The following is a 16,761-nucleotide window of genomic DNA, read 5'->3' on the forward strand; positions in this document are numbered from 1 at the left end:
AACCACCACGGAAAATTACAAAAGAATTGGCATGTCTATAAAAGATAGTTTTAAAGAACTAACATTTGAAAATGAAACTGACATCACAGTAAATTATGGAAAATTGGAAAATAAACTTGCTACAACTATTAATACCAACAAAACCAAAAACAAGTACCCGCTTAGCGATGAAACCATCCAACTAATTAACCGCAGAAAATCCTTACTGGCCCAAGGAAAAAACAAAGAGAACATAAAAATAATTACAGAAATAAGCAAACAAATCAACAAAAATATGAGGAAAGACCGCAAAAATAAGAGATTAGAAGTGTTAGAGAGACAAGTAATGAGAACAGGTGGTGTAAGAAAAGCTCTAAAAGAACTGAAAGAATCAGGAAAAGAGTGGGTGCCCAAACTAAGGAAAAAAGAAGATACTATCACAAACAGGAAATGTATACAGGAACTAGCCACGACGTTCTATAAAGAACTTTACTCTAACAAAGACGCACACAACCATCCTAATTTACCACCATCTCAAAGTATAACAGCAGAAAGCATGCCAGATAGGGAACCCGATATTTTGAAGAGTGAAGTGGAAAAGGCAATAAAAAGTTTAAAAATGGAGAAAGCTCCGGGACCAGACAAAATAAGGAACGAGATGTTAAGAGGCACTATTGAAGAACTAGTACCAATACTTACCAAGATGTTCAACCAAATTTCGATATCTGGATATGTACCAACACAATGGGAAACTTCACATATAATCCTACTACATAAGAAAGGCGCAAAGGATGACATCAGTAACTACCGACCTATAAGCTTAATGTCGAATGTGTACAAAATTTTCGCAAAGGTCATTTTGGACAGGATAAGCGCAAAATTAGACGAAAGCCAACCAATAGAGCAAGCTGGATTCAGACGTAACTTTTCTACAATAGACCACATCCACACACTAAAACAGATTATTGAAAAGTATAATGAGTTCAACAAAACATTATACATAGCCTTTATAGACTATGCTAAAGCATTTGATTGTATTAGTCATAAAGCAATATGGGAAAGCTTACGAAGGCAAGGTATACCTGCTGCTTATGTCAACATTATTAAGAATATATATTCAAACAGCAAAGCAAAAATCCAATTGGAAGCCTTGGGTAAAGAATTCAGAATCAAGAGAGGAGTTAGACAGGGTGACCCAATGTCGCCGAAGTTGTTCTCAGCAGTTCTGGAGAACGTCTTTCGTAATCTGGACTGGGAGCACCTAGGCCTCAACGTAGCTGGAAGAAAACTAAACCACTTAAGATTTGCGGATGATCTTGTTCTTCTGGAAGAAAATCCAAAGACACTTGGGAAGATGATCAAATCTCTAAATAAAGAGAGCTCGAAAGTGGGTTTAAAAATGAACATAACAAAAACAAAACTGATGACCAACTCGGTAATGGATCCCATTGTAATCGAAGATCAACAAATAGAATATGTCGACGAATATTGCTACTTGGGTCAGATAATCTCCCCAAGAGACCAAACAACTAAGGAACTAAATAAAAGGATTGCTAATGGATGGAAGAGATTTTGGTCTCTGAAGGAAATTGTAAAATTAAAAGATCACAGCATGGCAATAAAAAGAAAAGTAGGGTTGTTGAGGAAGTGATTATGAGGAAGAGGAGGAGGAAGAGGAATTTTCACACGCAAGTTTAGGGGATGCGGATGAGGATGAGGATATTTTTTTGAGGAAGAGGATGCGGATGAGGAAGCGGAAGAGGAAGCGGATGAGGACGAGGATGATAGGAAATTATAATCAAAATTAAAAACTAAAACTTTTAAAATTAAAAAATTAAAACAAAAGCCACTCTCCTATCTGTACATATTGATATTTTAACTACTACTAGCAAAATTGCACCTTTGTGATAAAAAAGCATCTTACTCAGTGTTCATATTCAATAAAAATATTAATTGGTCCAACAGTTTTCGAGCTTATTAATTGGAAAAAAAATTATATGCAGAAACAAGCAGCGCGGGTGGTATGGTCTCGCTCGCCCGATCGCGAATTTAGAAAGCCTAGCCTATACTATACTATTTGAGTCACGAGTCGAACTCAGATATGATTTTGTTTATGCATATTATCGACAAAACCTAATCTATCTCAGTAAAAAAGTGACTCAAATCGATTAGATTTTGTCGAGATATTTTCATACATTACATACGAATAAAACCTAGTCGAATAGAGTCTTTGTAAATTCGCCACCCAATCAGATCGGCCCGGCATCGCGCTGTAGCGAGTGCGTTGTCGTTAATACGGCATCCTCATAAATTTCCTCTAAATTTTGAGGAAGCGATAGCGGAAGAGGAATTTTTTGTTTTAATTTTTGAGGATGCGGTAGCGGTTGAGGAACCCAAAATATTGCGGAACTTCCGCATTATGAGGAAGCGGAAGAGGAATCCTCAACAACCCTAAAGAAAAGTATTCAACACCTGTATCCTTCCTTGCATAACCTACGGCTGCGAAACATGGTCCCTTACCAAATACCATCGAGAAAAATTAGCAAAGTGCCAGAGAAGCATGGAACGGAGCATCACAAGATCAAAAAGGCAAGATCGAATCAGTAACCTGCAATTAAGAGAGAAAACAAAACTGACTGATATCCTGGAAAGAATAGACCTCCAAAAATGGAGATGGACCGGCCATATTATGTTGAGATCTAGACAAGAAAAATGGAGCCAAATTGTGACTAACTGGTATCCAAGGGATGGCAAGAGAAGTCGAGGACGTCAACATATGCGCTGGGAAGATGAGCTTAAACTTACCGCGGGACCCAATTGGAGGAGAGTAGCCAAAGACCGGAAACAATGGAAACTACTGGAGGAGGCCTTTGCCAGAAGGCACACTGAGCTGAGAGATATTCTATAGGATTATACATAAAAATCACTAAGAAAATTATACAGTCAAAAAAAAAACCATCCTCACCCAGTTCAAAAGGCTAAATAAATAAATAAATAATATTCAACATCATTTTTGCAAAAAAACATTTTTGCCATCACGATTTCTTTGTATATAATAAATAGATATATTTGTTAATAACATGCACTTTGTGGATTTAAATATAAAAATAATCAAGTATTTACCCAAATCGAAATTAATAAAATAACCGTTCTATTTTCAATAATCGTACCTACATGATAATCTTTGAACACAGTGTACGCTAGCTTTGTCACACTAGTGATTGAAGCAATGTTTTATCCCTTTCATTATTTCTATACAAGTGTCAAGCATGTGTCATTCATAAAGAATTGTAAATTGTTATTTTTACTCATAAACTGTAATAATTTAATATATTTTCCTGTGATATGATATTCCTTTATCTTTCTTTATTTTTTTGCACGAATACGTGCACTTTCTGAACACACAGGAAGGCATTTTCGGGAACTTTAATGTACCTATCGGCACATGCGCTCACTGGGACCGGTGACAATCTGACTGATTGCATTGGTCCCAAATAGGACCAATAGGCATGACGAAAGATTTTGAAATCGTCTTCCATAATGTGTGTATACGTTTGCTATACAAGAAAAACCCTATATTTCGGTAATATACTTAAATTTAACGAAGATAAAAGCCATTTTCCAAAAAATATTTATTAACTGTGCCAAAACAGCTCGCAGGTGTCATGGCGTAGGCGTGACGTCACACTTTGGTAAATACGTAATTATTTGTACGCATTGCGAAGAAAATTAAAAAAATATTTATTTAATATGTGTTATAGAAACGAATTTCAAAGTTTATAAGTGGTGTGCAGTATTGCAGTGTGAATCCACATAAAAATAATGCTCAAAAATGTGTTAGTAATTATTTTAAGCGAGAAAATAATAAGAAATGATTGTATAAAGTTGGCGCGGAGAACCCCGAACCATGTATCCGTGAATTCGCAATTATATTTCTGTTCTGAGTCGATAAAGCATACGTGAAACAATAGAAAATAAATAAAAATGCGTATTCTCAACATATTCATAACAACAAAAAACATCTGACGTGAGTTGTTTACTTAAGCGTGACGTCACGTGTGTTTTAGTCAAAATGGCCAACTGCAGTATTTCAATGTTTTATTTTATTGATAATCTCGTTAATCTTAATGTTTTTAAGATTTCTAAGTCACTATATGTAATTTATCTATTATACATTTTCCCTTAAAAACACTAATACGATCATTTATGGATACTGTCGTCATGCCTATTCACGGAAGCATTTTTGGTGCGTTGATGACGTATCTACCTCTTGTTTCTATATATAGTTAATATCATTGTATAATACAATAACTTCGATTTATAGATGTCGTGGCCATATCGTAGATTTGCTCATTTCATGATATGATCGATCATTTCGTGAAATGGTCGCATTTCATGAAATGCTCGAATGTCTATTGGCCACATCATGATGTGGTTTGGGCAGATCAATGATAAGAAATCGTTTCTCGATATGGCCAACTAAACGCGCGGTTTTTTCATGAAATGATCAAAATTATTTGATCATATCGTAAAATAGTTACATTAATTATTGGTAGAGGCGCTGCAAGCGCTGTGTTTATGTGATAAGATGGCGGCCGCTGGCAAAAATTTAATTATTCGCAATTTAAAACTTCATAGTTCGTTTTATTACCATATGAAGAAAGTCATAGCAAATAATTTACGACGAAGAGGTTCGAGTACTATGGAAAATTCGGATATCTTATATTGAGGAAAAAATGCGTCTAAAATCCTTTACATAAATATATTTATATATCCTATGTTATTATAATTGTTCCTTTTTTTAAAAAGCGGTTCGCTTCTGGCACTCGCCGGCCGCTACCGCGGCACGCTCGCTTTGCTCGCTCGGCTCGTGCGTTCTTTATTAAAGTCTAACCTAACCTAACCTAAATGTTTTCTATTGCAAAAACCATTCGCTTCTGGCATTCGCCGGCCACTGCCGTGGCACTAACTTATATGACAATAAACAAGTTCTAAAAATATTCAGAATTTTTTAATGTTTTATGGATTTTATATATTTTATACGATCTGGCCAAATGTGGATGACCATATCGTGAAACGTTGACGATTTAACGATCTGATCAAACCATGTTGGCCATTTCATGAAATGCGACCATTTCGTGAAATGGCCACTCATATCATGAAATGATCAAATCTATGATATGACCACGACATAGACATAACCACCAGTTGCAATGAATGCAATCTTTTACTAGATGGCGCTAAACTCAAGTGTGTTCCAATATCGCATGATTTGAATGTTTGCTAAAATCTAAAATATCATTTATCATTACACCCACTCTGTGCCAAGTATTTACATAATTGCAAGTCTGAAGGTCATCACCTCGTTATATGTTCGGCCTATTTGTATTGTACCTTTGCAAATTTCTATCGAAATTGGTTCACTTGTCTTTACTAATTATGGTAGACATAAATGCTGTTTTTTTTTGCTATTCTCTAAACATGAGATTATAATTTTGATAGCAAGTTTGTTATTTTGTCTTATAAAGTTCTTATAATAGTAATTATTATTTTATCTCAATTAGACACTGTAGATGGGACTGTAACACAGAACTTTTATTTTGCAATAAGGATATTAGAACCGTTGCTTTCAAGCCTCATGTCTTCATCAACCTATTTGGATTCTAATCCCCGCCCGAAATAAAACAAACGGATGATTTTGAAATGTTTATTTCTTTCTTTATTACACTGTAGAGCTGGTAACTATTATCAATTTATCGTTCATCGTTGTATTTTAAATGTAAATTATCAACAAGCTGTTATTTTGCCATAGACTATAGAATAAAAATACGATACTATAGAATAAAAATACGATACAATTTCAATTCTTATTTATTTACAAGAAAAATATAGTTGAACATTTGCCATTCATAATCAACACTCTGTTTTTGAAGCAGCATTACAAATAAAACATTCAAAATTAACCTTTTTTTTTCAGTTATTTCACAACAAAATTAAATTTCATACTGACATTTAAACGAAGCACAAATACAGTCAGCAACGATCTGTCCATTTTGTTTCCCTATAATCCTAATTACAAGAATAGCAAGATAGTAATTACTTTGATGATTTTGATTGATAAAATGATTAAATACTCAGTACAACACAATTTACGTTGCCGACTGTACCACCGCCGGAATGTGGTAACCAATGATATTACGCTAATGCTATTTGAGAATAAGTAATTCCTGCATAAATGTATTGCTAGAATATTATCAATTTATTTAATGATTAAGTCTAAAATTTTTGAAATAGTGTAAGTAATGATATCGTCTCTTTTTAGCTTAGTTAAAATATCGAGTTAGAGCGAGATGGAATACGGAATAATACTATTGAGAAATTACGTAATATCATTACATACATAGGTACGCGTAGCTTCATACTGACGATTTAATATGGCAGTGGCGTATGATTCTCAAAAAGTATATGACACCTTTTTGATGACCAAATTCATAGAGTATTTTGGGACTTTAAATTTTATTTCTCACAAATCATAGACACAGAGTAACTTATTATTATTTGTTAGAAATCTTTACCAAGTGGAATATCGATAATTCGTTAAATATAACATGCTAAATAGTGCCTAAATTAATAAAATTTTGAGTTGTAGTACTATTAAATAGAGAAAGTTTAGAGCTAAAAATCTATAAAGCCTCTATGGCTATGAAAAGGTGTCAATGACTTACAAACTTTATAAGTATATTTAGGTATAAGTCAACATAATTTCGTTCATCAAATAAAATGCAAAGTACAATCAGACGCAACATTATCGAGGAAAATAAATCTTTTTGTAGGTTAAAATTTAAATAAAGTATCAAACACATTTAAGTACCTTAATAATGTCACGTATATTCACTAAATACATATTTATACATACTCTCGATTCAATATTCGTTCGTTAAATCAATTATGCATTCTTCGATCGATTTTATTACGATTGTAATACACAATTATTGCATCCATTTTTTCACAATTAATTTATTTTTATATTATACTAAATGCAATTCTCTGTGAGTACCAAGAGACGAAACTTTTTCAATAATTTGGCAAAAATATTATTTGCAAGAACATATTAAAATGTTTTTATTTGTTTATTTTGATATTTCATACTTGCTTACCGTAGAATAATACGTCTCTATAATAAGTTTAGAGATGATTTTTTTACATAAAAATGATAGTCTTTTTTTCTATACAATTAATAATTTTACACATACAGATTTTTTTATAATTAATATACATAATTAATGTATAATTTCAGCCCTTAAATAATCTGTAAGTAATGATGGGATTTTTCTTTATATACAAATTTACAATAGATGCAATTTTTTAGCATTAACATCCTCCATTCCCGAAAATATTGGATATTCATAAAATATGATTTATTATGATTTTTATTATGAAACTAGTTACGTAATTATTTAATAAAATTAACGTTTGACACATTTTCTCCATTTTGCATTATCTTTTATATATTTATAAGGTATATTTACTTATGTATACCAAAAAAGTAAAAGTTGAATATTTAGTAAGTAGTCATAAAGTGAATTTTATTTACTACACTAAGATTATATGCCAAAACATTTTTGTTTTTATAGTGTTAAACCAATTTTTTTAATAGAAAATAAAAATCCCCATGATGTCCTGCATTTATAGAAGGATTTTTAACATGAACATATAATGAAAACATAAAATAAAATCCATATTAATGAATTGAACATATAAGCAGTTTACACGACCTTAGTCCATATGGCACTACAAATTTGCAATAAATACCGATCGAATGTGCAGAAATGTAATTCTTAGGTGATATAGAAACCCATTTAATTGGAATAAGCGATAAATTCTTAAATTAACATTAACTATGAACTAAGACCGTGTAAACTTCATAATAGATTATAAAATGTATGTATGAACTTAAAGAATCTTTTGTTAAAAATGATTTGTTAATAGTCTGCAATAGAAACTTGTTATTTTCATATTATTATGTACATTAAAATTATATATTTTTACTGATATACTATTTACATGTTTTTACTCAGGTCTGATTACGATCTAGTCATCTTACATTAAAATAGACATTAAATTTTGAAATAATTAGTTGTATATGTAAATCTACTAGCCTAAATTGTAATCAGCACATGTACTTAACGCCTAACCAGGCCTGTACCTATCTGAATATTTTGTTGAAACTAATCTTATTATATGTAACCATATTACCGCCACGGCCATGAACACTTTTATATTTAAGCGTCATATTCATGTAAATTGTTTAGCAACAGTTGATCAACAATGTTGCTGGAAACTTCAACAATGTTCAAATGATGGGATGAGAACTTTTATACATGTGTTGCAAAATGTTGATTCATTGTTGCTAAACAAATGCTAACATCGATATGAGGCTTTATTAGTCAATCCAAACACTTATTACATTTATTGTATAAAATGTTACAAACAGGCCCTAGGCCCTAGGGTCTGTTTGTAACATCACCGGCCGCAGCCACATGTTGTGTAGTAAGAAATTGAAACCTGGAGAAGGCGTCGTTTTATTGTAACTTTTAAATCTGTCTTAGAGCCCGATTGAAACAATTAATGACAACCGACTAAATTTTTTCCTAGGGTCAAATTGTAACTTTTATTGGCAATACAGGCCCTAACGCCCGTTTCACGTCGTGAATCACCTTGCCTCTGCACAGGTGCTAGGGCCCGTTTGTAACATTTCACGACTTAACTGCTCTAGGGCCCAATTGTAACATTTCACGACTTAACTGCTCTAGGGCCCAATTGTAACTTTTAACGACTAAACTTTCCTAGGGCTTTATTGTAACGACTACACAAGCCCTAGAGCCCGTTTCACTTCGTATTGTAGCGACAGATCGTTTGTAACGTTTAACAACTGAAGTTTTCCTAGGGCCTTATTGTAACTGTGTGACATGGCAGGCTAGGGCCCAAGTTTTCCTAGGGCCTTATTGTAACTGTGTGATTGGCCCCAGGGCCCGCTAGTCCTACGTGCGGTTGACGGAGGACAGCACGTTGGCCTTGGCGCGGTCGGTGGCCGCGGCGGCCGCGTCGCGCATCTCCTTCAGCGCGTGCGACACCGCGTGCGGCGCCGGCCGCGGGAACATGTTGTGCAGCACGAAGTTGAACCCGCTTACCTGGTGAACAATTAATTACTTTTTGGTGGAGTTTAAAACAAGATTTTTCAAGTGGAAATCAGAGATTTTAACGGTTTTGTTCATTGTTTTATTTATCAACACATTTTGAAAACTACAGCGAGCATGGTCATGAGCAAACTGACAGTCTGCTCGTGAATATGCATCATTACATTTAAAATTTTAGATGCATGTCTTATACATATACTTACCCAAAATAAAACATATAAAACTATTTTTTTTTTGTTTCTTTTCCCGCTGTTAAATACGAATTAACAAAGGACAATAATTAAAGTTGAGTACATTAATCCTTACAGGCTTTACTTTAACTTGCACTCAGTAGAATATCTAAACGAATGCAAACAAAATCACAAGAAATTACAAACAATTTTTTACATTTCCAATAATCACTCACCATTTGCGAAGCGTTTTTCCTAAACCGTTCGACTCCAAACGCGCGTATGGCCCGCGAGAATCCGAACACTTGCGAGTCGACCCACGCAGACCGGACGCACACCGTTTGGGAGGGCCCTGAGGGACGGTACTCTACTCGCTCTACTACGCTCTGAAATAAAAACAAATTTAATATGAAAGACAACTAAATTGTATGTAAAACAAACAACAGAATATTATGTGAATTGGCTATTGCACTAGACAGTAAGAGTAATGAGTATGTTGCAAAAAAAGTAAACTTTGTGAGATTCTATTTTGTAATGAAATATGAAGATTGTTCATATAGGTACTCAATAGGTCAATAACTTAATAACCTAACAAAATTCTCAAAAAGAAAACAATTCTCACCATAACTTTTGTGTAACCTAAATTCCTAGTGTATGTGACCAGCACTTTCTTCTCAGGGTCCACAACACTCTCTTCTATAATTTTGACCGATTTTGCATTGAAGAATCTGTAATTAATGCAAAGAGCATTAAATTTCTAGAACACACATCACACAGTAGCAGTGCCCTGCAATTTTACCCGCATTGCTCCACTCCTATTAGTCTTAGCGTGATGATATAATATAGCCTTCCTAGGTAAATGGACTATCTTACAGTGAAATAATTTTTCAAATGAGATCCGCAGTTTTCGAGCTTAGCGCGTTAAAGCAAACAAACAAACTCCTCAGCTTAAACCCTCGCACATACGTAGATTTCAACTAATTAGGCGGCCAAAACTCGCCACCTCAAAAAATTACTAAAGATAAGATAACCATTTAATCAGGTAGTAAACAGTTCCGGGAATACAATAGGCACCCCCTACCCACCCTTCGTAGACGCACAAATGTTTCCCTAGGGTAGTCCGAATTCGATAGTCGCTTAACGTGTACGTGTCTGTTCTCGGTGCTCCTAAACTTACAACTTTTGTAAAATCCATATTTGTTTTCTAACTACTTATTTTCGAGTGACAGTGATGGATTGCAGTAATTCAGGTAAGAACCTATGTTTTTCAACAGTAAAATTAATAGTTTCTACTTCCCTTGATAAACTTTTTATTTTTTAAAGATAGCTCTATCAAAAAATCCGTTTTTTTGTGTTTCTTACAGTTAAATATGTCTTTTGACTAACTTAAGGGTCCGTCCGAGCAATGTTTTCTTTATTTTACAATACTTCACTTATTTTTCTATTATACCAGTAAAAAATTGGCCGCGGAAACCCGCGCGTTTTGAAAATAAGAGCATTTGAATCTAAGGGGTCGAAATTGAGAAAAATACCAAGTTAGTGCTAAATTGTATTAAATCGAATTATTTTTTTATTTTAGGTCCGTCTGGTGCCTCGGGTACTAAAATAGTGACTCAGAAGTACCTGTTTGAACAGGTATAAAGACAAAATTTACCAAGTTTAAGGGAAAAACTCGATTCGTATGATTATTTTCTTTTGATACGTTATGGAGTCACTGAAAATGCTAAAAAGCATTTGAAGCAAAGATATTCTTATATCAAAACCGAATTCATGAAAAGATGGATGAAAGCCAGTAAACACGAAGAAGTTTTCCTAGTAAACAACCGAGATTGGTTAGAAGGAACTTTCGAGATTCCGATAGAATCGGCTTCTCCTCAAGGTAGGCCAGCAAAATTTTTCGAAGATTTAAGTGTGCGAAGCAAAAGAAGAAAAACGGAAGAAATTCGCGCGAATTTGGAGCATGACGTCATCATCCATGCCGCAAAATCCGTTTTATAAAACACTGGGCAAAGGAATGCTTCAACAGTTCTCAAAGAAATTACTAATTCGCCGACACAAGCTAGCAAATATAGATCTGCCTATTCTAGAGGTAAAGTGAATAACGACGACGACATGTTACCTCCGCTGACTCCTCTGCAAGCACTTCAGATGTTTGTGGAAGCTGATCTTTCAAGACGGCAATATGAAATAATAAGAGCAACAAACCCAAAACATTTCCCTTGCTACGACTTGTTGTTAAAAGCGAAACAAGAACAAAGTATTCCTACCTGAAACTATAGAAATGTTGATGGCTGCCAAACCCAATGAGGATACAAATACTTCTGGAGATAGCTAATAGTCTTTGAATTCTCTCAAAGTAAAATATGTGTTTAAGTAGTTTTACTTGATTGTAATACATATTTAAGATGTAGATATATGATATTTAAACATGTTTATGCTTGTAACTAATAATTCATAAGAGTTTTTTTTTATTTCTTTGGTAATTTTAAAATAATATTTATTTTTGGTATTTTATCGATGTAAATATGTTGTATAATCAATAATTATATTTTTTTCGGATCAAAAAGGGTTTATTTTAATTTCCTATTGTACGTAGAGATATTTTCCAGAAAAAATATTTTTGGCCGCCTAAATAATTGAAATCTACGTATGTGCGTCGTCTCGAGGCGGTCGTTGTGTCCGATGTATAAGAAAAAATGAACAGAAGTTAACGTTATTTATGCTAAGTTGCAAATATTCCTATTTATTGGCCAATGTTGGCGTCAACACCACACATTACAACCACATGAGTATATAAATAGTACAGACACAAAGCTTCATAAGAATTTTTTTTTCTGTCAGTTAAGTAAAATTTATTTAAGTAAATAAAACATTTAGATGTATAATAATTGTTTATTTATTTTGAATCTTTAAGTTTATTGATTTTTATCCTTAACATAAGCTGTATTTTATAAAAAATATTTAAAACTCGAATTTCCGAAATTTTTGATTTATAAGTTAAATGTAACGGTTTATAATTAAGTTATGGTATAATTAAATGTAGATTTCACTTTTGTACAGCTTAGACATTTTTCTGTATGGATACAGTGCCTTTCGATTTGTAGTTGGACAACATTTCATTTTATAGGTACTATATTATAATAATTAAGAGCATGAAAAAATAAATAATAAAAAGCATTTCTTCATAATGCTATTGTTACCACAAAAAATATTTTCTTAATCGCTAATTTTAAGAAAAAATAAATTAAAATTAAAATTGATGTGGAGACGTTATAATACATACAGACGTTAGAACAAAGTCCACCATATAGTCATTTAGGAATAAGACGATTTTTAAACATTAATAAAAACCTAAATATTTAAAAAAAGTAAAAATTACTGTTAGTTTTTATCTAGTTTTGATTAAAATAAAAATAAAAAAAAAGTAGCAAAAATTTTTGAAATGTTCTAATTTTGGAGCAGACTGTAAAGTCTGTATTTGTATGAACATATGTGGAGATCGCGTCCACTTATTTTCATGCGTAAACGATGATATTCATACTCAACTTTCTCGAATTTTTATAAAATAAACCTATGTTTTTGTTATATTCACTCAAAAGATTGTCTATTCTAGTGTGAAAATACAAAAATAAAAATCTAAAATACCTTGATATTATTTTTTTATGAGTATTTTTCTTTACAATGTCATATTTTTTCAAAATGTGTGGGAAAAAATGCTTCTAATAAGTAAAATAAACACGCCAGGGAGTAAGTAAGGTAACTAATATAAAGTTTGGTTATCTAGTTAGCATCAAAATTTACAAGAGTGTCACAGGTTAAAGTTTATATCACAAATTTTAATATCGAAAAAAATCGGCAAATCAGCGCCGACCGCTCGAATTTCTCCGACAGACAGCACCTTTTTGACGCGGCGCGCCGCGACAGCTGAGGGGTTAATAATCCAATTTACAGGTTGGAAATTTTCAAGGGGCCCTGGATAAGAGTCATACAGAACAATGTTTGCTGGGACAGCTAGTATAAGTATTAATATTAACAAAACAGACATTAGTTTTATTTAATAATAGCTTTCCGCCCGCGGCTTCACTCGCGTTTCGAAAAAAAAATCCGCATAGTTCCCGTTCCCGTGGGATTTTAGGGGAGGGAAACACAAGTTACCCTCTACATGTGTGCTAAATTTCATTGTAATCGGTTCATTAGTATTTGCGGGAAAAGTAACAAACATACAGATACACATCCATCCTCACAAACTTTCGCAATTATGATATTATATAAAAAATTATGAACTAATTACAGTCCTATCTATAAATAAACAAATTATTAAGAACTTAGTGTCATGGCCAATGCTAAATGGATTTATTTCTCAAGGCTTCTAAATCTGTGATGACTTATCTAAGATATCACTCAGTACTTATCTAAGATATCTCAAATTTTGATGTGATAAAATACATAAGATTTAGATAAATTTGAAATAACACAATGATATCTCAACATAAACAAGACTTGGAACAATTCTACAAGCATTAATTATTTATAATATGTATGTTATAATTGGTATAGAAATAAATATACAACAGCTGAGAAGCAGAAAAAATAATATTATCACTATCAGTCACACCTAAAAAATATTTGTAGTCTATCATTTTATTTTTATATATGTTTATGAACATTTTTCAATAAAATATCACAGATATAGTAACATTAACTTGATTTCTCATTATGTTACGTTGTTTCAGCATATATTACATTACATTATTTCTCTTGTTATATTTGATACACACTTTATCCAAAAACATTTATAATATCTAATACATACAAAAATTAATAGACGCAGTACTGTTCAATCAATAACCTTGCATGTGACCTCACTTAAAACCATTCTATCTTGTTAAGAGCTTGTTGCGCTTCAAGGTTTCAAAGAAATTAACTATGGAAGGCATCAGATAGATGCATTTTAATTTATTTTAATATTTATTTATTTATAAATTATTATTTTATTAATATTTATCGGATACAAGCAATTAAAAAATGATTCTGTAGGATAAAACAATTAAAACATGTGTTTATTTATTACTCCAATTATTACAAACATCAGTAAATATAGAGAAATAAATAGAATATTTTCAAATCATGAAAAATCATACAGAGATTTATTATACTTGTAGTTTCTGAATGTAGGTATTTTTATTTAATCCTGTTTATCTGTTATGACTCAAAAATATACAATCTTTCAAATTCAAAAGATTAGAAATTGAAGGTAACACTTAGTTGCATTTTTTTTATTTAAATTTTTATTCAAATTCAAAAAAATATTAAGTAGTTTAGAGCTTGCAGAAGATAAAAATTTTAATATAATTTTCTTATCAATTTGTATATCGATAGAACAATATAATAAACAAATATTACCCAATCACATAGTAATAACTATAAATCTACTATATAAAAATAAGTCGGGTTTTCCTTCCTGACGCTATAACTCCAAAACACACGAACCGATTTCCACAGTACTGCATTTGTTGGAAAGGTCTTGGGCTCCGTGAGGTTTATAGCAAAGAAAAGGTGTCTCTGGTGGCGAAACGGAGTTCACCCAGTATGCTAATATAATGTATAACTAATGTGTTGCCTTATTTTCTTTTCTTTGTAAGTTAAGTTAAAAACATTTGATCCTAGTTTTTATGAGGATCCAGACATAGATAAGATATATTTCACTGTATGAAGCATTGAAAAAAATACAATTATTTCATTGTAATATCAGTTATATTGGTATAACTTTAAAGTGAACTTACCTTTCTCCCCATTTTGGTACTCTATTTGTTTTAGTTAACAGTCTTTTTGTGTATAAACATCCATCCTTCACACATCTGCTCCATGTATCCTCGGAAAGCACATGAGTACTGAAATGAAAAAGTCAGAGGGAATCATTTCCTTAACTTTGTATATAAGGATAATTATGACACTAAGGATATTTTTAACTTGTGTTGTGTATGTATTTATTGGTCCTGAATGTACATTAAATTTTATGAATATTTTACCTTAAAATATATTGCGTCTTTTAAAATTAAGTTCTTGGATTCTCTATTGGATTTTATCAATTTTTGCATACCTACATTTTATAAAACTTATGCACCATAACATCTATTATTCCATTTATAATTAGCAACCTACAAGGTTATATGTTAAAATTTAGCTTACTAATAAGAAAAAATACACGCCTTTGTGGATTTGGATACCTCTTCCAGTATCCGCGTGCCACTTGGTCCCAACTAAAATTAAACACAGTCGTATTCTCATAATATCTTGCCATTTTTACGATTTATCACTTTTACCGGAATGGAGAATTGTAAACAAAGAATGACCTCAGTGCGCCATTCTTCACGCGCCAACCTACAAAACAAGAACATACAACAATCAAACACATAGAAATCAATATCATATAGGTAACTATAATCGCACCGTATCGTATCACGTTACATAAACACGAAATTTAAGTAGGTCAAATGCATATACTCTTCACAGTGTGGACCTTAGAATAATTTAAACCATCTATCTCTCTGACTGAAGTCACGTACTTCAACTTCCAATACGAGCAATATAATAATAAATAATTAATTTGAAAACATTGGACTATAGATCGAGCGTGGTTATACAATATTATGTATTCAGCACATGTAGTTCATTGAGCACCATGTGATGGATAAGTTATGTTAAGACAATAATTTAATTACGAAGCAAAATAACTTAAAAGATACAATTAATATTTTACCTGTTTGCCGGAGAAATTTAATCACTTGAGCACGTTTACGCGTGGGATAATAAGTGTATCATTTAAGCGCACAGAAATTCTTTTTAAGTCTTTATCAGCTATGATCGATGAGTTATTCACTCAACAAACTAGCGAAGTATTTTGAATATCCATATTATTTTCAGGTGTTTTTGATAAAATTTTGATAAAGTACAGCCACAGCCCACAGATATTTCCAGACTGAAGTTGAAAACATTACGAAACAGACTATAAATTATTAACGTCAATGTCATGTGTCATAATATAGCTTCACAATCACAAAACTCGCGCAGGATGGGTGTGGACCAAGGTGTGGACTGTGGTGTGGACTGTGGACTGTGGAACGGAATCAATCTATAATATAACTAGTGGTCCGCCCCGGCTTCGCCCGTGGTACCTACATGTTTAAACTGTCCTATCTCTCAAGTTGGATCGAACTGCACATGCGAATTTTATTATAATCGGTTATGTGGTTTATGGTTAAGGAGTCCATTGAGGACAAACATGATTTATATATTATATTAAGATTTCTATAAAAAATTGGTATTAGATAAGAATATATTCTAGTAGCTCGTCGAATTATGATCGAAGAGTCATCGATCGGGTTAGGTTGTGGGTTAGGTAGAGTCTACGGTAG

General features: G+C 32.5%; 1 protein-coding gene across 3 annotated transcripts; it reads right to left on the reverse strand.

Annotated features, from left to right (window-relative positions):
* Nucleotides 1-7,255: 7,255 nt before the first annotated feature.
* Nucleotides 7,256-16,336, reverse strand: prel (preli-like). Of its 3 annotated transcripts, XM_089706223.1 has the most exons (7): nt 16,107-16,336; nt 15,556-15,727; nt 15,130-15,237; nt 9,969-10,074; nt 9,583-9,732; nt 8,981-9,170; nt 7,256-8,929 (listed from the first exon to the last, which is right to left on the reverse strand). In XM_089706223.1, the coding sequence occupies exons 2-6, from the start codon at nt 15,645-15,647 to the stop codon at nt 9,021-9,023; spliced, it is 606 nt and encodes a 201-aa protein (XP_089562349.1). In that variant the 5' UTR covers nt 15,648-15,727; nt 16,107-16,336; the 3' UTR covers nt 7,256-8,929; nt 8,981-9,020. The 3 variants fall into 3 exon arrangements, with proteins under 3 accessions (XP_089562349.1, XP_089562348.1, XP_089562350.1); XM_089706222.1 differs by having other exon boundaries at nt 7,256-9,170; XM_089706224.1 differs by lacking the exon at nt 16,107-16,336 and adding an exon at nt 15,797-15,969 and having other exon boundaries at nt 7,256-9,170.
* Nucleotides 16,337-16,761: the final 425 nt, after the last annotated feature.

Source organism: Colias philodice, chromosome 18, assembly GCF_061535455.1.
Source record: "Colias philodice isolate Cphi_HAF_F1 chromosome 18, ilColPhil1 Martin Lab GWU primary, whole genome shotgun sequence".
In the NCBI taxonomy this organism is placed as follows: Eukaryota; Metazoa; Arthropoda; class Insecta; order Lepidoptera; family Pieridae; genus Colias; species Colias philodice.